Raw genomic sequence first — 21960 nt, forward strand, 5'->3', positions numbered from 1 at the left:
ACCCGTACCGCGACAATGAAACTGCACACTTGGTTAGAGCGGGTAACTGCGATGATGGTTTCGAGAACAAACTTACCTGCCCGGATTGGCAAACGGAATGGGTGGACCAACAGCGAGGCAGGGCAGCGTGGGGTTCGCGGTGGACGAACACGGCAATGTGTACCAACCAGAACGTCAGTCGTGTGAATGGGACGTAATTCTGACACAGAGGCCTGTAAGGGCTTATCCGGCGCTAAACATATAGTGTGTCGGAAAAAGCGGTAATGTTCCGGTCCTCCCTGTGCTGAGCAACTGGCCCTCAGAACTGCACCAGTACCTAGGCATAGTAGCAGAAAACCTATGCGATGCGATGAGGAAGCAAGCAGAGGAGGGGAGCACTTCGGTCAATTTAGCATCGACTTATCCAAATCGATAATTTAGCTTATCGCGGATGCGCTCCACGGCGGGCTCACGCCTGGTGCCCTGCGGCGTGCTCGAGACCGAACGCGACTTGGACGCTACCTTCATCTCTTCTCCTACACCAGAGTCCTCCAGCTACTCATACCAACTATCTGGACTCTCAATCATCATCATCATCGCTACACAACCACAACTCCGGAAACATCATTGATATTACCCCAAGTACTCTGACGTAATGCATGTGAAACGGGCAGGAGGCTCGTTGCCGCCTGTGGGCTCACCACTTCCCCTGGTACGTCTTCAAACACATCTGGCACCCATTATTTCATCTCATATGCACCAAGAGCGCGAATATCGAGGAAAATCGGCCGGAAATTGGCGGCTCATATGGCGGATTCATTGCCCTGGTCGTCGGCCTCGCCGTGATCTTCCTCGCCTCATGCATTGGTGTCTTCTTCCTTCTACGCAACCATGAACCGACCCCGTATGAACGCCAAATCCGCCGTGCACGAGCGCGTCAGCGCGACTTCTCCACGGAGCTCCCAATAGGTCCACCGGGTATCCGGGAACGCCTCGCGCGGCTCTTCGGGAGGCGCAGCGGCTGGATCAAGGCCTCGGGCGAGGATGGAGACGAGTGGGACGCAACCGAGGACTCCATCCCAAATGCTGCGAGCGAGTTGCGCGAGCGCGAGCTCCACAGGGGTGAGTATCCCGCTTCAATCGCCAGCTCCGCGACACATCCGCCCTCGGTCGCGGCACCCAGCGCGAGCACCGACTCTGTCGAGGTTGAGCTCCGTGCACCCTCCGGTCATACCCCGCGTACGCCTTCATTTTGGCCGCCCGAGAATGATAGGGAGTCGCGGGATGCGAGCGCCTCCGATCAGGTGGAGTCTCCTGTGTCGTTGCGGCAGTCGCCACCTCCCGTACTCCGAGGAGAAGAACAGGACGAGGGCGACAGCCACCGGGACGATAGGCAGTTCTCAGTGCAGTCGGCCTCGTCAGGCGGCTCGATCAGCATCAAGTCGATGCGTAAATTCGACAACGGGACGAAGTTCAAGGAAGGGTTGAATCTCTAGTTCCTTCTCCTCTCTCCCTCATCACAGTCTAGCTGCGGTACCCGCTGCAACCCGCATAACTTGTACAATAGGTATCAGAACGTCATGTCTGCCAGATACTTGTCCGCCACTGTCATACGACTCGGCCTGTCAGGCCATCTCTCCACTTGTACCCTCATGATCGTGTCTTGTCCGTCGATTGCTTCTTTTACCCCTGTAGCATTGCTATGTTGTATGATGGCCGTTGCCCCCGGACTTTCTGTCTCCATTAGTAGTTTACTACATGTCGCACATTAGATTACGCATGCGCCATCATCGTTGCTTGGATCGTAATCTCATTGGTCCTTAACTCCCCCGGTCTCACTCACTGACAGTCGCTATACTATCGTCCGTCGGTCCTCCCTGCCCCACAACTCGGTCTCCATATACCTACCCTGTGATGCCTTGCACCGACCGCCGCGGTGAGTAAAAAGGAATGATTGCATGTCTCCAGGGCCTTGGACTAACGACATGCTCCAGGCCTCATGCACCAAATATCCGGCCTTACCATATCGGTCCATGGCCACACGACCGCCGGGATGCATTGATTCAGGTCGCCTAGCACCGCCATCATCGCGTCTTTAACTGGCCTTCAACCACTCGACTCCGCCTCCCCGACCCCTCTCAGCCCTTCTCCCCGACGTCCCGACGCCCCGACTCCGCTCCCGACTCGCCGCCGCAGCCGAAAGCCGCCGCAGCTCCCTGTTCATCCGCGATGATTTTCACAACCCCTGCCCTGATCACGCATGACGACTAGGCCCCCGTCCTAGCCCCCTTCTGGAAAACCCGACGTCCTCCGTGACTCCACCTCCCGTCGGTGATCATACACCCCTCGATCTCGCGGCCCAAAGAGCCCACCCATCAGTCTACCAGCAATCTAGCAAGTCGCCAGCCCTGCAGCAGCAGCAGGTCTCCTCAGATCGGGGCCATCGGGCTTCCCGCGAGGCCCCCACCTGTTCTCCCTCGTGTTGGGACCCTTCCGGTCGCATCGCTGGCATTACGTGAGGCCCAGAAAGGTAGAACGTTCGCTGAGAACCTCCTGTTGAGTCAGGCGCGGCCTCGCGACGTTTGATTAGTGCCTGCCGCGACCGCGAGTGATCGTCCACGACGCCGTCCGAGGACATACCTGAGCCTCGGCGGAGGGGGTTGCTCTGTCCGCCGGTGAGTCCTCGTTGCATTATGCTGCAATGATTCGCTGTTGCGTGCGGGGCCCGACTGAACCTACCTCGTTGCAGGGCTCCAGAAACCAATCTATCGCTCCGAGCTTCGTGTATCGCGATGATTTCGGGCTCGTTCCCGCCGCCGCTCTGGCAGCCGCTTCTGTCGCGGTGTATGGGACCGGCAACCTGGCGCAAACACTGTCTTCCGAGTCGCCGACATTCGCCGACTAACTCGACCGACCGACGAATGTTGACCTATTTTCGCGGAGGTTGAAATGGTATCCACTTGGTGCGTTCATCTGTACTGGTCTCATTCTGCCTCAATACGGATATCGAATCTGATGAACGCGTAGAGCTACGGTGACCACGAAACGAATCGCAATTGTCCTGTTTTAGCCCACAATAGCATCTTCGTTCTCGCTTCTCTGGCTGGGGAACTGCCCCGGCGGTTCGATGGATGCGGATATCGTGGGCAACATGAACTTCTGCAGCATTTTTGGCATGTCAAGATGTTACAGCGTCAACACATCACGAAGCGTCCGTAGCATACGAAACATCGATTCTATGCACCAACTTGGTGAATCCAAGCTCTTCCTGTAAGCGCGCCTCCGCCCTCTTCGCCAGCTCCGTCCACGGCAACTCATCATCATCTCCAGGTACGATAGTAACAGACAACGTGCACAGAGGACCCGCACGCCCTGCCCGCCGCTTGATAATACTAGCGATCGCATCGCAGAAGTCGCCGAGGGCCTGCGGGCCAGTGCGACGCGGAACATATGGCACCTTCGGGGACAACCAATGCGAGTCTCGATTCGGGTTGATGATTTGATATCTCCAGCGAACGCGGAGTTCCAAGAGGAATGGACAGTGGTAGAGACCGATGTCGAGCACCTCGCCGAGCGTGGAGAGCAGGTCCGTCTTCCCGTCGTATGCTGTGGTGTCGAGGCAAAACAGGCGGGGGAAGGCGCCGAGTAGCTTACGCAGAGCAACAGAGTGTGTCCCTATGGTGTCTCCGAGGGGAGGTGCGGTGCGAAGCGTGAGTGCGGTGACGTCGTTGGGGGGCGCGAAGATATCTGCGACCTGCAAGACGAGCTGGAAGAAGGAACTTTCACACCCGGAGAAGGAGGGCATCGGACCCTCGGACCTAAAGGGCCCCGGACTCTCCATGTGGAGCAGCTGAGAATCCTTCGCGTACGTCCGGAGCGTCGCATACTCTTCTGCATCGAACTCCACGACGACTTTGTCCGCGAACTTGACTGGATAGAACTGCGGGCAATCCTCCGGTTCCGGCAGCATGCTCTCGAAGGTCGTTGCGGCGCGGTTGAGGCTTACGAAGCAAGTCTTGGGCAGAGAGAGGTCCGCCAATAGCGCAGGCATGAGCCCAGGGTCGTCCCACACGTCGAGGCGGCGCAAGGACGGCAAGCGGACGGTGTCGTAGCCTCCGCATGAGGGGAGGTCCTTCAGGCACAGGTCCGTGAGCTCCAAGGTCTCCAGAGCAGAGCACCGTCCAAGCGTGTAGCGCATATGGCTATAGGTCACACTGCTCGCCTGACAGGAACGACACCTGCAGCCGTAGAGCTCGATGTGGCTCAATCGGGCAAAGGTATGGCTCATTATGTACGAGGATTGACTAGGCATCTTGAGCGACCGCAGGCAAGGAAGCTTGTCGTAGCCCAACTGGATAGGCGGCAAGGCGCGAGTGTTCCTAGTATCACATCTGTGGGCCACGGACAGACGCTTCAGGAGCGGCAGCCCCGCATCTATGAGGGAGTTGAGCAGGGCGAGATCCCTCTGGTTCCCCTCCACTTCCAAAACAACGATGTGACGGGCGTGCGACGAGAGGGCGCGCGCGGCAGACTGGGGGAGGCCGATAACAGACAATTCCAGAGGTCGTGTGCGAGCCAGGTCCAGGAAGTGGGTGAGTCGCGCCATGGACCGTTCAGTGACGCCGACTAGGTCCCGTGGAGCCCGGAGCACGTCTGTCCAGAAGGCGGGGCAGCGGAACAGCAGCAGTCGCCACAAGCGACAGACGTGGAGGACGTCGTACCATCCTGCAGACCGTCTGTCGGGCTTCAGCTGAGAGAAGACCTCCAGGAGGACGTCGCGAGGGAGCTTGCGGTTTATGGCCGCGGCGGAGTTGTGCACGGCCTTCAGGGCCTCGATGCGGTTCGTGTAGTCCTCGATCTTCGCTAGGGTCCATTCCTGTATCTTCGAAGGGCTTACAAAGGCGAGGTTCGTCCTGTCTTCGCTGCTGAGCAGGCTGACTTGGGTTTCTTCGATATATGCACAGGGCATTCTGTCGGTTGAGCATGCGCCTGAGTAAACATGAGCTATATATGCGCGTCCTGAGAGCATATACTCACTCGGATTTACGATGAGACGCGTTCTTGAGCAGATAAAATGGGCCGATCCACGTTACCCACTGTGTGATGGTGGTACGGAAAGAAGCCTCTATAAGCGCGTGCGCTAGTACTTACCGGATCCTATCCTAGTTTGTCAGAACACAGCTTGTAACACTGCCATAACGTATACTTCTGACTTCGAGATCAAGAGATTATGGGCATAAATAATCTGAGAGGGGTCCAAGCGAACAATGGGTACAGGTAGTCACTTCAGAGTAGCAACGGAATGCAGAAAGCAGGAGATTCCAACAGAATCGTTGGGAGTCACGGAACTTCGTACGGTGGGTTATATGCGCATGGAACGACTGATACCAGTGAAGAAGTATTCACCGGCATACTCAACCGCAATGTTGTCGACCACGTGGCCGACCCGCATCTGCAACCTCTCAGTCTCTCCCCTCGTCGACTCATTCCACCGCTCCATCTCTGAAATGTGCTTCTCATACGCTTCAGAGTAAACGGCAATGCGAAGTGTCTTCAGGGAGACAGCATGCCCTCTTTGCTCCAGGACCTGCACAGCTCCATCGCAGAGGATCTTCAGGGCCTCCGGACCAGTACGTGACGGCGGTCTGGGAGGCTCTTCGGAGTCGTATGGTAGCTGGATGTCCTTGTCTGCATACCACTGCAGCGGAAAGAATCGCCATTGGAATCGAACAGTCAGATCTTCGAGTCGTGGACAGAGACAGCCGCCGGCTGACGACGTCTCGCCGAGTAAAGACAGGTAATCGCTGTGTCCGTTGTACGATGTAGCGTCGAGGTGGTATATGAGTGGAAGTGAATCGAGAAGGGTGCGAAGGGCGGCCTTGTCCACGTCTGTCACGTCCATGAGGGAAGGTGGAGTGCGAAGGATGAGCTTCGTAATGTTGTTCAACGGAGGGGAAATGCCCGAGAAAAAGGTGAATGCTGCAGCCGCATCAACATTGTATACGATGGTATGAAGGAAGTTGAAGCCGCCACCATAGGTCTTCACAGTGGCGCCATCGTGTTCGTAGAACTGGAACTCGACGGTATCGGCAAGTGCGATTGGATGGAAGGAATGGATGTCCTCGGGCAGCACTTCCCGCAGACAGGGCGCTCCAGAGTCGATGAGGCATACCTTGCAATACTTCGGTATCGCAAAGTGAGGCAAGATTGCGGCGAGTGAGGAAAGAAAGTTACGGAGCATTTCGAGCTCGCGCAGAGCGGGGAGGGAGAGCGGGCGATCCCAAGTTGCTGAAGGTTGTCCGTACAAGACATCCTCCATTATCAGACCTTCCAAGGACGAGCAGTCTTTCAACACATCCAGGAGCCCTTGCAGCGTGGGGGGATTTGCCATGCATGACGCGCATTCGCAAGTGCACGCAACGAGCTGCTTTAATTGCCCGGCTAATCTGGCCAATCCTGAGAGAGATATAAAGGAAGCAGGGAACCACAGGGAGCGAAGACGGGGGAGACGTGTAACATCCGTGACAAGCACCTCCTGGTAATGGTCATGCTTGTTGACATAATAATGGGCAACACGTAACTCCTGCAACAGAGGCATACCGGCGCTAAGCAAAAGCGCAAGTTCTTTGTGCTCCCTGACCCTCAATGCCAAGTAGGAGATATGATTGATATGCGGTGTCACGATTTGCGACACATGAGCGGGTAGCCCACCAAGGGTGAGGGTGAGGGGCGTTTGTCGTGACAGGGTAAGGAAGAGTTTGGCTCGGCGAGAGATCGAGGAGTCCCTGCGAATAACCTGAAACCCGTTCCACAGCTCAGCCTCCGCAACGGCCGCCCAGCAGGCCGGCGTCCGGAAGACCAGAGACCTCCACAATCTGCACACGTGGAGAATTACGAACCATCGTGCGGGGGAACCACATATGGGGATGCTGTGGGAAGTGATGTGGACGAAGATTTCCATGAGGATCTCGGGAGGAAGCTTGCGGTTGATGAGCGCAAGGGAGTTTTTCAGAGACTTGAGAGTGCGTATACGGTCGACTGGCATGTTTTCCTCTATCCTAGCAGACGTCCATCCTGCGAGAGCCTCTGGAGATAGAAGACGCATGACAGCTTGATCATCGGCGGAGAGCTGAATATCAAGCATCGGGATAGTGGATGTCGAGTCCGTGGCAAGGTATGTGCTGTAGGACGACTCCAAGCTGTAGGATGGCTCCAAGTCGGACATGGCTCCTGGAAAGGAAGGCATCAGTGATTGAAGATTGAGATGCATCCGGCACTGATATTCACCTTGGCACCTTTCAGTAAGCTCAATGGGCCAGTTGCAATTGTCACGTATGTTATGACGAGCGAAGAGGACTGAGGGGCAATTAGCGCTGAAAGCTCGACTCGGACTTCGCGTGCACGCAGCCGTTCCAGCGCTCCAGGCTTCTTATGAGGAGCTACATATCATATACCACTTACCACTGGTACAAAGTTTTCCATCATGACCGACACCCTCGCAGCATCAACGCTTAGAGAATAGCTACCACCGGCAGCCTCTCTTCCGTGTCCGGTTGCTCAATCCGGAGTGTCAACAGTCATCGTCGGGAAGTAATTATCGTACGCGTATTTTTCAGGCGCAGCATAACCCCCACACACGACCTCATGAGTATATCGAGTTTCTGCTTTGCAGCTTTGCTAACTCAACTGAGACAGGCAGTACTTTGGGCCTCAGTCGAACTTGCAGTTGAACGTGGTCTTGGAACTTGGCAAGGCTTTTGCCGACAGCATCGTGGCGTCTGCCGAGTCTTGCCGGGATGAGTCTTCCGGCTTTTGACGATCCATCGTTCTAACCAACCTCCACCATCAGTTCCGTTAGACTGTTGTCCTTTGTTTCGCGGAATGTATCGCCACATCACTTCGTTCGTGCGGGTGGCCTGTCCAGACTTCAGTGTCCATATCAAGCGGCGGTGATTGGATCACAAGCAACATGACACCGACCAATAGCAAGTTAAGGGGCAAAGGCTAACCATTCTCTAGTGAACCATGTAGAGGTGCGCATTCAGCTGGCGGGAACGTTACAGTAGTCTCACGCTTTCGCACAGCACTTCATCCGTCATGCCATGCTGCAGGCGCCGGCGCTGCTCCGAGTCGAATAACGCAGATATGATATCTGATCTATGCGCTCGCAGTGGGACCGGATTAGCTTCCCCGTGCTGTGGCGCAATCGTCCCGTGAGTACTCATGAATTTTCGCTAGCGCATTTTGGGGTGGCACGTCGCACTTCATGGTGGGAGTCCGTGGTCCGCTGGTCTAGGCGGGCTCCGTGATTCTCATGCTTCGAGGTGATCGGGAAAGTTGTCAGTATTTCTCCGATATCGCGTCTGCCCGTGCGGACGCAGGTGCTGTGAGCTGGCAGCGACGGATGGCAACGGTGGCGGACGAACGTTTCTTCGGGGCTACGGGAGATCGCCGTTTCTCTAGCGGGGGCATCGGCGACATGTTGACTGCGACCGCCCGCGCCAGGAATACTTCGGGAGACGTGCCAGGGGAGATGGGCGGAGTTGATTCTTCTGGACCACCGCGCGATACAGATTAACGCGGCCAGCCGATCACGTGACAGCATGCACGGACGCGACTTCGACACTGAGGGCTTTTGGCCGTTCGCTGCTATGCTCGGGTCTGCGCTTCCAGACGGTATCTGTGATCCAATCATGCGACCCGTGTGCGAATTTTTCTTTGCGGTGGACTTCCGATAGGAATGTAGAGCCGCGCAATAACATTCACAGTGGAAAGACCCAAGCTGGGCTTTACGAAAGATCTCCCCCGTTCTCTAGACCATAAAGCCCTCCCTCGACGTGGCCACCGGCTGCGAGCTCCCTCTTCTCTCTCTCTCTCCGCTTGGCTCCTATCTCCTCCCTCATGGACACTCACGATCCCGAAAAGCACGTCCCCGACGAGGAGGCTGTCTTCGCTACACGCGCCGTAGCTTTCGACAATGATAGCGACGACGTGCAAGAGAAGGCCCCGCATGGGTTGCGCCCCAAGGGCGTGGAGATGAAGCGCGAGATGACCAAGGAGGACAAGGAGCTGGCGGACGCTGGTTACGAGCATCTCAAGCAGCAGAAGCCCCAGGGACAGAAAGAGGGCGACGGCAAGCTCGACGGCGTGGATATCCACGAACACAAGCTTGGCTTCCAGGAGCTGCAGACGGAGCTCGACACGACGTTCGACGCGAAGGACCCCAGCACCTCACCCGGTCTCTCGAGCGAAGAGGCGAAAGCTCGGCTGTCTCGCGACGGACCGAACATTCTGACGCCACCGAAGAAGAAGTCGGCGCTGCGGAAGGTACGGAATCTGACGTCTCCTGAGAGTATGCCCGACTCACACGCCACCGATGGCCAGTATTATGACTGCCTCATGTCGATGTTCAATATCCTTCTTATCATTGCCGGCGTTCTGGAGTACATTCTACTCGGTGTAGACTTCAAAGTAAGTTGTTCTAAATGATACGGCCGGAAACTCCCCTCTGACACGCTCATACAAGGACAACTTCCCCAACACCTATCTGGGCGGCATCTTGATAGGTGTGGCATTCCTGAACGCCTTGATTGAATTCTACCAGCTCCAGAAGTCGGAGGCCATCCTTGCTTCGTTCCTCGCAATGATCCCACCCTCATGTCGTGTGGTCCGTGACGGAGCGCTCATCACCGTCCCGGCGGCGGACTTGGTGAAAGGTGACATCGTCCTCGTTGTGAGTTGATTATGCCATAAATATGCTTCAAGACATGTTCCTCACTGCTATTCGCGCAGCGCTCTGGAGACAAGACCCCGGCCGACTTGATTCTGTTCGCTGCATCCGACTTGAAGGTTGATAACAGCAGCCTCACGGGCGAGTCCGAACCTCAGGAACGGCTCGCTCGTCCTGCCGGCGTGGAGCACCGTCCGGTTGAGGCTGAGAATTTAGTGAGTGCCATCCGTCTTGGACGTCCATGCACCCCTTCACAATCCGCATAGTTGTTCAACTCGACTCTTATCGTCAATGGCGAAGGCTGGGGAGGTTTGTATCTTCCTTGAAGTCCTTGGACAGGAACTGAAGGATCTCTACGTAGTCGTCGTTCGGACTGGTGATCACACCATGATCGGTTCGTGCCAGACCTTCCACCGATCTAGACTTTCCGGAGCTTACGCGACGCCACAGGTCAAATTGCTGCGCTGACGGGTAACGAGACTGGGAAGAAGAGCCCACTTGCTATGGAGATGTGAGTTCAGGGCGAGTCCGTTCCAGGCACATGGATCCGGAACTTACTCGCTTTTCCTCAGTGGTCGCTTCGTCATGATGGTCTCGGCCATCGCCATCGTCTTCGCCGTCGTTTTCTTCATCGTCGGAATCACGACCGTGTATCAGGGCAGAGGAGAGCAGACAGTCACGTTCGCCGTTTCTATCTTGGTGGCGTTCGTGCCCGAGGGTCTGCCGTCGGTCGTCACGCTTCTGTGAGTCGCGCTACTTCGCAACTGAAGTAGAAGCACTGATCTCTAGCTAGGTTATCCATCGCTGCGAAGCGCATGGCTGCTCAGAATGTCCTGGTTAAGGACCTTCAAGGTGTCGAGACTCTTGGTAAGTCTACATCAGTACGAGAGCTTAAGTTTGTTCACTGACCTCCGTACAGGTTCTGTAAGGGTGCTCGCCCCTGTTATCCTGGAACGGCATACTGATTGCTTCCCCGATTAGCTGACACTCCTTGCTACCGACAAGACCGGGACGCTGACCAGGAACCAAATGACTGTCACGAACCTATGGAGCGGTCTTCGCATGTTCTCTGCCTTCCAGTCCAACAACGACTCCGAGGATACTCAGACGTTCGCACTTGAGGCACCCGGCATGCGCGAAATGGTCGACATCGCCGCGCTTAACTCACACGTCAAGTTCGATAAGACGGACATCCCCTTCGAGCAGCGCAAGATTCTTGGCGACGCGACCGAGACCGGCCTTATCCGCTTCGCAGGCAAGTACATATCTGATTACGATGGTTACCAGAAGCAGCACCCGAAGGCGTTCGAGATCCCGTTCAATTCGTCGAACAAATGGGCCCTAGTCATTGTGAGTGCCTGATGATTCAGTCCGCAGCGCAATGAATCGAACGTCCTGCAGCTTGAGAAGCCGCACAAAACCGGTCTCCTGACCGCCTACCTTAAAGGCGCTCCGGAGCGTATCCTGGCCAAGTGCTCTACGTACCTCAAGGATGGCAAGGAGATTCCTATCACCGACGACTTCAGGGCTGCATACGACGAGGCATACGATGTGCGTTTATACGTGGACCATCATCTAGACCATCGATGACTGAACGTTCCTCCTAGTACATGGCGTCTCGTGGTCACCGCGTCATTGCTTGCGCTCAGAAGCTTCTCCCGGGTGAGATCTATGACCACGACTATGAGTTTTCCAAGAACGACGCCAAGTACCCAAGCATCGAGTACTGCTTCTGCGGTCTGATCTCCCTCGAGGACCCGCCCAAGCATGGCGTGCGCGAGGCGATCGGTACTCTCCGTCTGGCAGGTATCAAGGTCATGATGGTCACGGGCGACCACCCCAAGACGGCGGAGGCCATCGCGCGCAAGATCAACCTCATCCTCGGCGACACCAAGGAGAGCTTGAGCAAAAAGACTGGTCGGCCGATCGAGGAGATCTATGAAGACGAGATCGACGCAGTCGTCATCCACGGAGACGACATCGACAGCCTTCAGGGTTGGCAGTGGGATCAGAGTACGTTTCTTGCTCAGGTCTGTAGCCACAGTTCTCACTGAACCATCGCCGGTAGTCTTTGCGAAAAACGAAATCGTCTTCGCCCGCACGTCGCCTCAGCACAAGCTGGAGATTGGTATGTCATTCTATCGCTGCGTTGTGCTGTAGCTTGGCTGACAGGTGACCTTTGACGCATAGTGAAACGCGCTCAGGCCCTTGGCCACATCGTCGGAGTGTGAGTTTTGCAGGCATATCCTAGTTTCATTGGAATCAGCTGACGTCATGGGGCAGAACTGGAGACGGTGTCAATGACTCTCCTGCTCTGAAGAAGGTTAGTCCACCCCAAGGAACAGCTTGGGATCGCAGGCTCACATCACCATGACCGTAGGCCGATCTGGGTATCGCCATGAACATCTCCGGCTCTGATGTCTCGAAGGAAGCTGCGAACATGATTCTATTGGGTGAGTTCCAGGTCCGTTCAGCCTAACTTTGCTTGGCTAACGCTTGGTCTCGTAGATGACAACTTCGCTTCCACCGTTAGTGAGTGACCATACTTCGTGTCTTCCGCAACATGGTGATGCTGATTGTCCCAAAGAGGGAGTCGCGGAAGGCCGGCAGATCTTCGTGAACCTGAAGCGTTCCATCCAGTATGTCATTCCTCCTCCCTATCAGTTGTGCGCATTCACTCACGTATATCGCAGGTACACTATTTCTCACAGTACGCCGGAGGTCATCCCCCAACTCCTTTGTGCGCTCTCGTCCATCCGACTCTGCCGATATCTTTCACTAATGTGTTCCTGCAGACGTCGTTGTGCCCCTCCCGCTTCCTCTCTCGGCCATCCTCATCTTGGTCATTGGTATGTCCAAGGACTCCCAGTCCATGATCAGCCCATGCTGACGTCGTATGGGTAGATCTCGGCTTCGAGCTGTTTGTTGCGGTGCGTCGCTCGTCGTTGAAGCCCCTTTTCCATTGATGCTCAAGCACGGCTATAGCTCTCCTTCGCGTGGGACAAACCTGAGACCAAGGATGGGCTCATGCGCATGTTGCCCCGTAGGCCAGGTGAGCTGTTGGCGTTCAAAGTGGTTGTTCCCTTTCACTGACTCGAACCAGTCAACGATCGCTCCATCATGTCCCTCAAGAGGCGAGCTCTGCGTCGTACCAAGACGCTGCTCCGCGATCCAGAGACCCAGGAAGTCATCCAGCCGAGCAAGTTCTCGCAGTTCATGACGAAACTCAACGCGCCCTTCACTCGTCAATTCTGGGAAGACGCGCTGGAGCGCTCTGAGGACGAGACTCTCGTCGACGGCAAGCTCCTCAGCTATGCCTATCTGGAAGCTGGTATGATCGAGTTCGCTGGAGCGTACGTACTCTCGATTTCCACGATAACTTATGTCGCAGCCAGCTAACGCTTCACGGCCGTTGCAGAATTGCCGCATATTTCGTTGTGTTCTTCAAGAACGGCTTTACACCTGGCGATCTCCGGAGGGCGCAGTCCGCACTCACCGAGGTCCCCAGCATCGGTCAGTATCTTTGTATGTTCCCGCGCATAGTACTGTTCGTCTGATTACGTGGCTTAGCCTACTTCCAAAAGGACTCTCCGGACTTCATTAACAGCCGCGGCCAGCGCATCTCTGGCGACAAGCAGGTTGACGCGTTGGGACAAGCCCAGTCAATAGGTCAGTGTTCTTGAGCACCATCTTCGTTTTGAAGATCGCGTACTAACATTGAAGCTGCTATAGTCTACCTCTCCATCTTCATCATCCAGTGCTTCAATGTATGTCTCGCAGTACTTGATCCCCTCTAGCACGTCTGACACGTTTCTTCGCCATCAGGTCTTCGCCGTGAAGGCCAAGTTCCGCTTCCCGTTCGGCAAGTCCATCGTCGGCAACTACTACAACTTCGCGGGTATCATCGCGGGCGCATGTCTCGGCATGTTTATCGTTTACACTCCCCCACTTCACGTCGTGTTTGGCGGGTCGGTCCACCTGTCGCCGCTGTACTGGCTCATCCCCGTCGGCTTCGGTGTCCTCCTACTTGTGTGGGCGAGTATCCGCGTTCTGCTGATGCGGAAGAGTATCGAGCAGTCGCGCGTCAAGGATATCAAGGGTCTGATGATGTGTACGTGCTCTGTTCTTGACGACTCAATGTACATTCGACTCACATTGCGTCTGCAGTCCCTACGATGCGGACGATGAGCATGCGCTCGAAGCACTGACGGACGAACACGCTATCCCACGATCTGCCATGATATCGATATATAGAGTTCACGAACGATGACGACTTGCACTACTATCACATACAATTGTTGTACAGTAGCATTCTATTCACATACACGGAATGACTTTGTCCGTTTGACCATCCACTGTGTAATCACCCGCGCGTATCGGCTGTACACCTGCGTGGCGGTCTTGGAGCTTGGAGCTTGAAGCCGCATATCGATCTTGCAGAAGAATCGAAATCATGTCTCGCCAATACCGGTGCACTCCTCACTTGTACTTCGCACTCTCCATGACAGGCGTACGATGACATAGTCGTGCGCACTCATGAAGCACGGCCTCCCTAAGATATATCAGCAAAGCAAAGCAATCAATATCTACCACGACGTCCGCCTCCATAGCCTCCTCCTCCTCCTCCGCCCCCGCCTCCGCCGCCACGGCCCCATCTCCTGCCACGGCCCCTGCTCCCATATCCATCGCCGTCCTCACCGCCACCCTGCCCAAACATATCCTCCTGTGATGGCAAGGGACCATTCTGCCTCCCCGCGACCGACCCCGAGCTCTCGAACCCGCCCAGCCCAGGCAAGAAATCGTCGCCGGTGTCCATCGCATTCGGCTGCGACTGATGGGCACCCCCGTACGAAGAAGGATGCGGCATCTCCTCCTCCTTGACCCCGCCACCGTAACCCGCCCAGCCGCCGCCGCCGCCGAACCCAGGCACCATCGCCGCCTCGTCTTCGTCCTGGCCCGACGTGTCCGTGACCTCGGGCGGCTTTTCTCCCCCGCCAGAGAAGACGGACGACGCGTCTCCGGGTCGCTCGCGGCACCAGAAGCGGGTCGTGTGGTCGTTCGACGCGCTGACGAGGATGTGCCCGAGAGGATGGTATGTGAGCGCCCAGACGTTCGAGTCGTGGGCCTGCGAGAGCGTTGCACGAGGCCCCGGCTGTTGGGAGGTCAATTGCGTTGTGGGCGGTTCGGAGGAGGAAGACAGGTCCCAGTGAAGGATCGAACCCTCAGAACCTCCCGAGACCAGAACGGGGTGAACGGGGTGCCACGCCACAGCTATGGTACTGGGGTCAGTACTTGGAGGGATGTGCGAGCGAGGTTCACATACAGCAGACTTCCTTCTTGTGCCCTTTGAGCAGACGGAGCTCTTTCATGGCGCGAATGTCAAAGACTCGGACGGTCTGATCTCGTGATGCACTCGCTACAAGGTCGCCGTTGGGAGACCACGCAAGAGCCTGGACAGTGTTCTTGTGATAGTGCCTAGGAGGAGGGGTCAGCAAGAGCAGGGAATGTTCGCAGAACAACGTACAGTGTAGATAGCACGGTGGCTGTCCGTGGATCCCAGAATTTGATCATGTTGTCCTTGCTACCGGATACAAGCAGACCCTTCGTGGGATGCCATTCTACACACTTCACATCCCAGCCGTGGCCTAGCGCCAACAGTCATCAGTTGTTTGAACTCGGCATGTCATGCAACCGACTTACCTGTCAGTGTGCGTTCCGCTCGCTGCTCCTCGAAAGACCATAGCCGAATGGTGGAGTCGTCACTTGCAGTCGCAAAGCGGTTGTCGTCCGGACTGAAGCTCAGTCCACGGATAGCCTCTCGATGGCCGGTCCACTGCGTCAAGTTGTTCATGTTAGGCTGAAAGTACTTGATGACGCCGCTTTGGTCTGCAGACGCGAGGAACGCCCCCGAGTGCGTGAATTGCATCGTTCGAACGGCTGAATCGTGTGCTTGAAGGATGGTCTCGAAGTTGAACGTCAACCCGTTCCATAGCGTGAACTCGCCGCTGGTCGAGCCAGTCAATATGCGCCTTGCTTCCGGAGTCCACTATGTGACGTAGCTAGTCAGCATCGTCCAAAGGTAGGTACGAGTCGTCCATAGGGTGGTGACTGACCACTACGCAGTTTACTGGGCACCGAATCTTGTTTGTTGACGTGTGTACGAACTTCGTGCACAGGGATGTGGAGGGGTTGTCTGGGTACGCCTTCGGTGGCAGGAGCTGCACACGAGATATATTGAGTCTCTTTGTACTCCGTACATTCCCAAGAATCCACCCCTACATCGATGATATACGGCGGCGCAGGCCGCAGATGTGGCACGTATGTCGGGTTTGGCCGCATCTTGCGCATCTAAACAAGAGAAAAGTCAGCATACATTTTCATGCGAGCGTCCTCAAGAAGCATCCACGAGCTTCACAAGTGTTCATGCATGCAACGCGCAACACGGAACCACAGTGAGATCACCTAAACATTGGTAGCTTCCACTACAGGTTACAGGCGAAGTACTGCGCGCGCGACTCACGCATGAAACATGCTTGACCGCAAATGTCCTACTCATATATGTATGCCCCACTACTAATCACCTCCGGTTCAGGATACACCTTCGTCTGGGGTGAGTCGCTGTTCGAGGTACTTGACACCAGAGCGCTCGAGGGATAACAACATGCACATGAACGTCTACAGGGGCAGTGTCAAAACTCACCAGTGTCCATCGTCCCATAGCGCCACCGTAGTCGACTGTTCTCCTTGGTCGGACTTTCTTCACGGGCTTACCGTCTGCCAGCTGTCTGGCCATGTCCATCTCCAGTGCCCTTGGATCTTCTGGTGGAGGAGGATTCGGTATCTCCAAATTGCGTGTAGGCTTCCACCCAATAGACCCAGCATCTTGTGGGGGTAAACACCGTGTAGGGAGAAGGACAGGAAGAGCGGCTGCGGCAGCCATGCTAGTTGAGGAGTCGGCCGTGATCGACAATCAAGCCTTTTACTGTAGATCGCCAGAGGTCTGAACAGGCCAAGCGAGGGAGATGGCTCACACAAGGCGTCGAAGTTTGAGGAAAGAAGGGAACAGTCTACAGACAAGAGGCACCAACGGTGGCAGAAAGAAGGTGTATTGTAAAATGAAACATAAGACAGTTACTGATCATTGTAAACTCTTGTAGTCGTGGGAATCACGACTTATAAGAATCCGTAATGATTTGGTAACGATCATGGGAAAGCGCGTTGTTATATCAAGTCACTGCCGGACCCGCCGCGGCCCAAAGCGACCACACTTTGTCCCTGAACTACCACCTCTCACCACCATGTCTGACTACTCGGACGCCGCTAGCGACTACTACGACTCGGATGGCTCGATGGTCGATGTACGGACATCTTCTGCTGATGCTGGCTGAACCCACGGTGTTGACCTCTTGGCTAAGGGTACGAATGATTCCGATTTCGACGATGAGCCCATGCCGCCTCCCAAGCCCAAGCAGAAGAGCAGAGAGGTTGAGCACAAGAGTCTGTCGGCCACGGCGCTGCAAGAGCTCGTAGACAGCGACATCAGCCATGTAGGGAATATCATTGGTATAGAGGTGCAGCACCTTTCGCAGTCTCCTGTCCCTACTGTTATTTGACTATCACTTCGCCTGTCCTCCATACGCCGTATTTTCCACCCCAATACGATCTACGTATGCATCAATGCGCTTTGTGTGAGATGGCTGCAGACACCAATTGCGTCCATTCTACTTCGCCATTTCAACTGGAACACCGACCGTCTCATCGAACAGTTCCTGGAGTCCGCCACCAGTGTCCTTGAGGCCGCCGGCGAACCCGAGCCCACACATGACTCCATGGACCTGAGTCCGCCCCCAGCGAAGCGTCCTCGCCTAGAGTCTCCTGTTCCGCCGCCATCCGAGTTTATGTGCCCGGTGTGCTGCGATGATGAGCCACCCGCCGTGTTCCGGCTCAGATGCAATCATTCTTTCTGTACGCCGTGTTGGCAGACGTACGTGGTGTCCAAAATCAAGGATGAAGGCCAATGTACATTCCGGTGCATGCATGACGACTGCGGTACCGTCGTCGACCCGCGATCCATTGCTAAACTCGTTGAGCCCAGCGTTAACGACCGGTTGGTGGCGGTTTCTTCCACCATTTGACATAGGCTTGCTGACACGCTGACTACCAATACAGATACAAGGAGCTGATACTACAGTCGTACGTCGGGGCGCACCCCAACTTACGCTTCTGCCCACACCCAAGCTGCACGGAGACCATTTCTTGCCCGCCGGGCGTGCGGTCCTCGCTCACGACCGAAGTGCCCACTGTCAAGTGTGGACAAGACCACGTCTTTTGTTTCGGGTGCGGTTTCGATTCAGACCATCGCCCGCTGATCTGCAAGTTCGTCAAGATGTGGCTGAAGAACGCGCGCGAAGACGCCGGCACGTCGCAGTGGATCAAGGCGAACACGCGCACCTGTCCGAGGTGCGAGAACAACATCGAGAAGAATGGCGGGTGCAAGTAGGGTCTACCATTGTACACCCAAGTTCAGCATGTGTTCGCTGACATGGGTGTCCTTCCCCTGCAGCCGCATCCAGTGCCGCCATTGCAACTTCCAGTTTTGCTGGCTCTGCATGCAGAACTGGGACGTGCACGGGTACAACAACGAGGTGTGCAACGTGTGGAAGGAGCCCGAGCCGGACGAAACGAAGACAGCTGCGAAGGCGAACCTCGAGAAGTGGCTCTTCTACTTCGACCGCTTCAACAACCACGAGATCTCATCGCGCCTCGATGAGGAGCTTTGCACCCGCACGGAGGAGAAGATGGTTGAATGGCAGGAGACGAGCAAGATGTCGTGGATTGAGGTGTGCCCAATGTTGTCATTCTTCCGCAGTGTCTGGTCGTTGACGGAACGCGCGTGCAGTCGACGTTCATGCGCGATGCGGTGAACGAGCTCACAAGGTGTCGCGTGACGCTTAAGTGGTCGTATGCCATGGCGTACTTCTTGACTGCGGGCAACCAGAAGCAAATATTCGAGGATATCCAAGCGTGCGCATGATCCGTGTGCGCTTCAATCCTTCGACTGACTCGTTTCGCAGGGATCTGGAGAAGGCGGTCGAGGACCTCTCACAGCTACTGGACGAGCCGGTGGATGCGGACAGTGTGAAGAGCCTCCGTCAGCGTATGATGGACAAGACGGTATGCGACCTGTCCTGTATGTGTCAGTGCGTAACTTACGTCGTTTCAGGTGTATGTCCGAGGGCGCCATGAGATACTCCTGCAAGATACGGCCGAGGGCTTGGCGGACGGGCGCTGGGAGTGGATGGAACCAGTAGACTGACAGGAACGCACCAATCCCATACACTAGAATGACGTTCCCTACCCCACAACTTGGTCGCAAGCATAGTCTCTTGGCATCGTTGTTACCAGTATCATGTATCATCAACACTGCATGGTTTATTCGCGAGTTGTCTACATAGTCAGACTGGGTCTAAGTATAAGTATGGGAGTGCAAGCTTCCATCAGGCATCGCAATTTCAGGAGAGCGAGGCATGCATTTTCATCGCAGAACAAGATTTTGCGCATTGGATTAGGTAGAGCGTGAACGCGGCGATGAGTGTATGTTGCTACTAGTTGGAGGCGGCAAGAGAACAATTTGCTCTCCATCAGTCTCGGTAGTGGTTTCTGTTAGGTGTGCAGGGCGTAGATATACAATTAAACAATGTACAGACCAAGGATTTGGAACCTTTGCTGCAGCTAGGCTGCTCTAACCACTTGGGCGCCTTTATCGACCTTGACTGCCTTATTAGGTGGTGCCATCAGTCACGGTCACCACCGGGCCTGCGACTCGTCTGCAGTTCAACTTCGAACAAACATCCATCCTCACCACCTGAGACTTCTACTCTCCCCTTTCACTTTGACCAAGCCGCAACGCACTCAAATTTCGAAAGCAATTCCTCAGCAGTCCCCTGCTACCACGACCAGTGACCGCAAACCCGGAATCCGCATAATTTCACCACACCCTCCCCCCGCGAAACTTTGTGAGTCCCATTTTCCTTGCCCTCTTCCCATGCTCGACCACTCCAACCGCCGCCATGGCGCAGGCTTTCATCTAGTCTGCGCCCAGTGTCTTGGGCCTACCGTGCGCTTCGCTACTCTCGAGCTCTGCATCTCTGCCATCTCGTGATGACCAGCTCAGATCTGACGCAATGTTCGTTCAGAACAAACCGAAAAGCCCCGGGAACGCCGAGAGTAACGCGAATATGAGCCACCGTCTCTCTCACGAGTCTGTCATTCCTACCTTCATCCCCGAGCACAAGGGCAAAACAAGGCGACCACCCGTGATGCCTACAAAGTTGGCGAAGATCATCGACAAAGCTTCGTCCACGAAACAGATCGCTGCGGCATGGGTGAGTCGCTTCACGTATGCTACCCCTGGGCCCTCGCTGTCATTGCTCACTATTTTGATAGGAGCAGTGGTTGAACGAGGACCAAGGACCCTGCCCTGGCTATCGCATCGCGATGTCTCAAGACAAGAGTGCGCTCAAGGATAAGAAGACCGGATCCAACGATAAGTGGCGCAAAATTGTAGCTGCTCTGTACAAGGAGGAAGATGCACCCACCGACGGCCGCCAGAGTTGGGAAACCTCTCAGCTACTGATAGAGTTCAACAGTCCCTTGGTCCACGAGGACTACGACAGCGACAGCACCTCCGACGATGAGGACGGCGACGGCGGCGGTGAGAAGCGTAGAAATGTCGAACAGCAAATTACTACGTATGTCGAGAATGCCTTATCTCTCCAACACCGCGGCGCGATGTTCTTCCTCCTCGTCCACGGCAACTGCCTGTGGGTCAAACGTTGGGACCGTTCTGGCATCTCCACCGAGTCGTTCAAGTACACCAGTGAGCGCGCCCGTCTTCGCGACATTCTCTGGGGCTTCTCGCGACTCGACGCCGGGCAACAAGGCTTCGACACTACTGCCATCCTCCTGACTTCAGACAGCGACGAGTACAAGCTCATGGACGATCTCAAGATAGATCACGACGGCACCGACATCTCCGAAGCCGATGGTACCGTTGTTACGAAGGCACAGGAGCAATACACGTTCCACTTCGTCAGGAAGGCCTTTGCCGAGTCCATAGCAGATGGCGTTCCTCGTTACTGTATGACAGTGCCCGTGGGCAACGAAGAGCGTCGTTTTCTCGTCGGCAAGGCGACATTTGTCTCGACTAGAATTACCGGACGCGGTACGCGTGGTTTTGTTGCATGGGACGTCACCGGGAAGCGGTTCACATTCCTCAAAGATGCCTGGCGCCGACGACACCAGACGGTCTCGACCGAAGGGCAAGTTTTGCGCAACCTTATGACGGGATTCATGGGACTAAATACCATGGCTACCTCATTCGCACCATGTAGCCCCCCTTTGCCCCTCTTAGCACCGTTCATCCCTCTTCAGCACCGTTCTGCACCGCGTAGCACCGTATAGCACCGTATTGCCCCCAGTAGCCCCTGATTGCCCCCAATAGCCATCACAGCACCGCTTTCGCACATTCTCTTGCCCATCTCCCTCGCTTAGCACCCTGTCCTCGACTTACACCATCTTCGCCCCCGCTAGCCCCGCTTTGCACTCTTTTGCACCATTTTGCCCCGCTTTGCACTCTCTTACACCCTTTGGCTCCGCTATTGTCATTTTCTCCTGCCTCACAGCCACCGCTGCATTCTGTCCAATTCATGCGCGTGATTGCACCTTTTCGCACCTGATTGCACCTGATTGCCCCCCCTCAGTACCGTTTCGCGTGTTGTCATATGGTTGAACTTTATTCCGCTGGAAGGGGCATCATGCCCCGCTACCAACATGTTGGGTCACGACACGCAACATTGAGGATATGCATGGGCGGGCTTGTATGAGGGCAACGTGTAAGCGCGGAGAAAAAATTAGTTGAGTACTTCAGGATTCGAACCCGCGCAAGGCACCGCCAAAAATTGATGCTCAAGTGCAATACCACCTAAGCTACAACGGCTTTCTCATTGTACAATTTTAAACGGATATGTAACGTTGCACCCGCGCCCCGCCTTGCCTGCTCCGGGCAGCCCGAAGCAGGCAAGGCGGGGGCTCTGATGCTCTGTGCTCATATTCCGATCGTTCGGGTTGGGTGCTAATCGGGCATTTTGATGCCGAGGTGGCTGTGAAGGGGACGAGTGCAATACAGGGCCAGCGGGGGCTGAGAGGGGCTGAGAGGTGCAATATGGGGCAATCAGGGGCAAAGGGAGAGA

The 21960-nt window shown here is 55.6% G+C and overlaps 8 protein-coding genes across 8 annotated transcripts; 4 read left to right on the forward strand and 4 right to left on the reverse strand.

Annotated features, from left to right (window-relative positions):
- Window positions 1-634: 634 nt before the first annotated feature.
- L226DRAFT_546534 (uncharacterized protein) lies at window positions 635-1475 on the forward strand (the record flags this gene model as incomplete). Its single annotated transcript, XM_067682433.1, has 2 exons — window positions 635-691; window positions 744-1475. 2 exons carry the CDS (start codon window positions 635-637, stop codon window positions 1473-1475), a joined length of 789 nt encoding a protein of 262 aa, XP_067534212.1.
- A 1706-nt stretch (window positions 1476-3181) lies between these two features.
- Window positions 3182-4948, reverse strand: L226DRAFT_614135 (uncharacterized protein; the record flags this gene model as incomplete). Its single annotated transcript, XM_067686589.1, has 1 exon — window positions 3182-4948. One exon carries the CDS (start codon window positions 4946-4948, stop codon window positions 3182-3184), a length of 1767 nt encoding a protein of 588 aa, XP_067534213.1.
- Window positions 4949-5335: 387 nt separating this feature from the next.
- L226DRAFT_614136 (uncharacterized protein) lies at window positions 5336-7324 on the reverse strand. The gene is made up of 2 exons (XM_067686590.1): window positions 7267-7324; window positions 5336-7209 (listed from the first exon to the last, which is right to left on the reverse strand). Exon 2 carries the CDS (start codon window positions 7202-7204, stop codon window positions 5342-5344), a length of 1863 nt encoding a protein of 620 aa, XP_067534214.1. The 5' UTR covers window positions 7205-7209; window positions 7267-7324; the 3' UTR covers window positions 5336-5341.
- A 739-nt stretch (window positions 7325-8063) lies between these two features.
- On the reverse strand, window positions 8064-8868 carry L226DRAFT_104974 (uncharacterized protein). Its single transcript, XM_067672080.1, has one exon. The coding sequence runs from the start codon at window positions 8672-8674 to the stop codon at window positions 8201-8203; it is 474 nt and encodes a 157-aa protein (XP_067534215.1). The 5' UTR covers window positions 8675-8868; the 3' UTR covers window positions 8064-8200.
- A 147-nt stretch (window positions 8869-9015) lies between these two features.
- Window positions 9016-13917, forward strand: L226DRAFT_510562 (aminophospholipid-transporting P-type ATPase; the record flags this gene model as incomplete). Its single annotated transcript, XM_067678262.1, has 28 exons — window positions 9016-9306; window positions 9364-9450; window positions 9506-9712; window positions 9772-9924; window positions 9976-10018; window positions 10071-10103; window positions 10160-10220; window positions 10282-10452; window positions 10503-10590; window positions 10691-11059; window positions 11111-11260; window positions 11317-11722; window positions 11778-11837; window positions 11900-11936; window positions 11993-12032; window positions 12090-12162; window positions 12218-12241; window positions 12297-12348; window positions 12403-12449; window positions 12505-12558; window positions 12614-12639; window positions 12695-12761; window positions 12813-13062; window positions 13128-13222; window positions 13280-13378; window positions 13442-13476; window positions 13535-13820; window positions 13877-13917. 28 exons carry the CDS (start codon window positions 9016-9018, stop codon window positions 13915-13917), a joined length of 3345 nt encoding a protein of 1114 aa, XP_067534216.1.
- A 249-nt stretch (window positions 13918-14166) lies between these two features.
- On the reverse strand, window positions 14167-16794 carry L226DRAFT_536335 (WD40 repeat-like protein). The gene is made up of 7 exons (XM_067681098.1): window positions 16410-16794; window positions 15989-16057; window positions 15823-15927; window positions 15410-15755; window positions 15234-15354; window positions 15033-15184; window positions 14167-14980 (listed from the first exon to the last, which is right to left on the reverse strand). The coding sequence occupies exons 1-7, from the start codon at window positions 16500-16502 to the stop codon at window positions 14289-14291; spliced, it is 1578 nt and encodes a 525-aa protein (XP_067534217.1). The 5' UTR covers window positions 16503-16794; the 3' UTR covers window positions 14167-14288.
- A 177-nt stretch (window positions 16795-16971) lies between these two features.
- L226DRAFT_510566 (uncharacterized protein) lies at window positions 16972-19234 on the forward strand. The gene is made up of 8 exons (XM_067678263.1): window positions 16972-17067; window positions 17125-17280; window positions 17413-17816; window positions 17879-18205; window positions 18273-18549; window positions 18609-18733; window positions 18784-18883; window positions 18933-19234. Exons 1-8 carry the CDS (start codon window positions 17008-17010, stop codon window positions 19023-19025), a joined length of 1542 nt encoding a protein of 513 aa, XP_067534218.1. The 5' UTR covers window positions 16972-17007; the 3' UTR covers window positions 19026-19234.
- Window positions 19235-19593: 359 nt separating this feature from the next.
- Window positions 19594-21585, forward strand: L226DRAFT_614140 (uncharacterized protein). Its single transcript, XM_067686591.1, has 4 exons — window positions 19594-19725; window positions 19906-20094; window positions 20156-21421; window positions 21474-21585. Exons 2-3 carry the CDS (start codon window positions 19948-19950, stop codon window positions 21170-21172), a joined length of 1164 nt encoding a protein of 387 aa, XP_067534219.1. The 5' UTR covers window positions 19594-19725; window positions 19906-19947; the 3' UTR covers window positions 21173-21421; window positions 21474-21585.
- The last annotated feature ends 375 nt before the right edge of the window (window positions 21586-21960 follow it).

The sequence above is a fragment of the Lentinus tigrinus genome (genome assembly GCF_003813185.1).
Source record: "Lentinus tigrinus ALCF2SS1-7 unplaced genomic scaffold L226scaffold_17, whole genome shotgun sequence".
NCBI classification, from domain to species: Eukaryota; Fungi; Basidiomycota; class Agaricomycetes; order Polyporales; family Polyporaceae; genus Lentinus; species Lentinus tigrinus.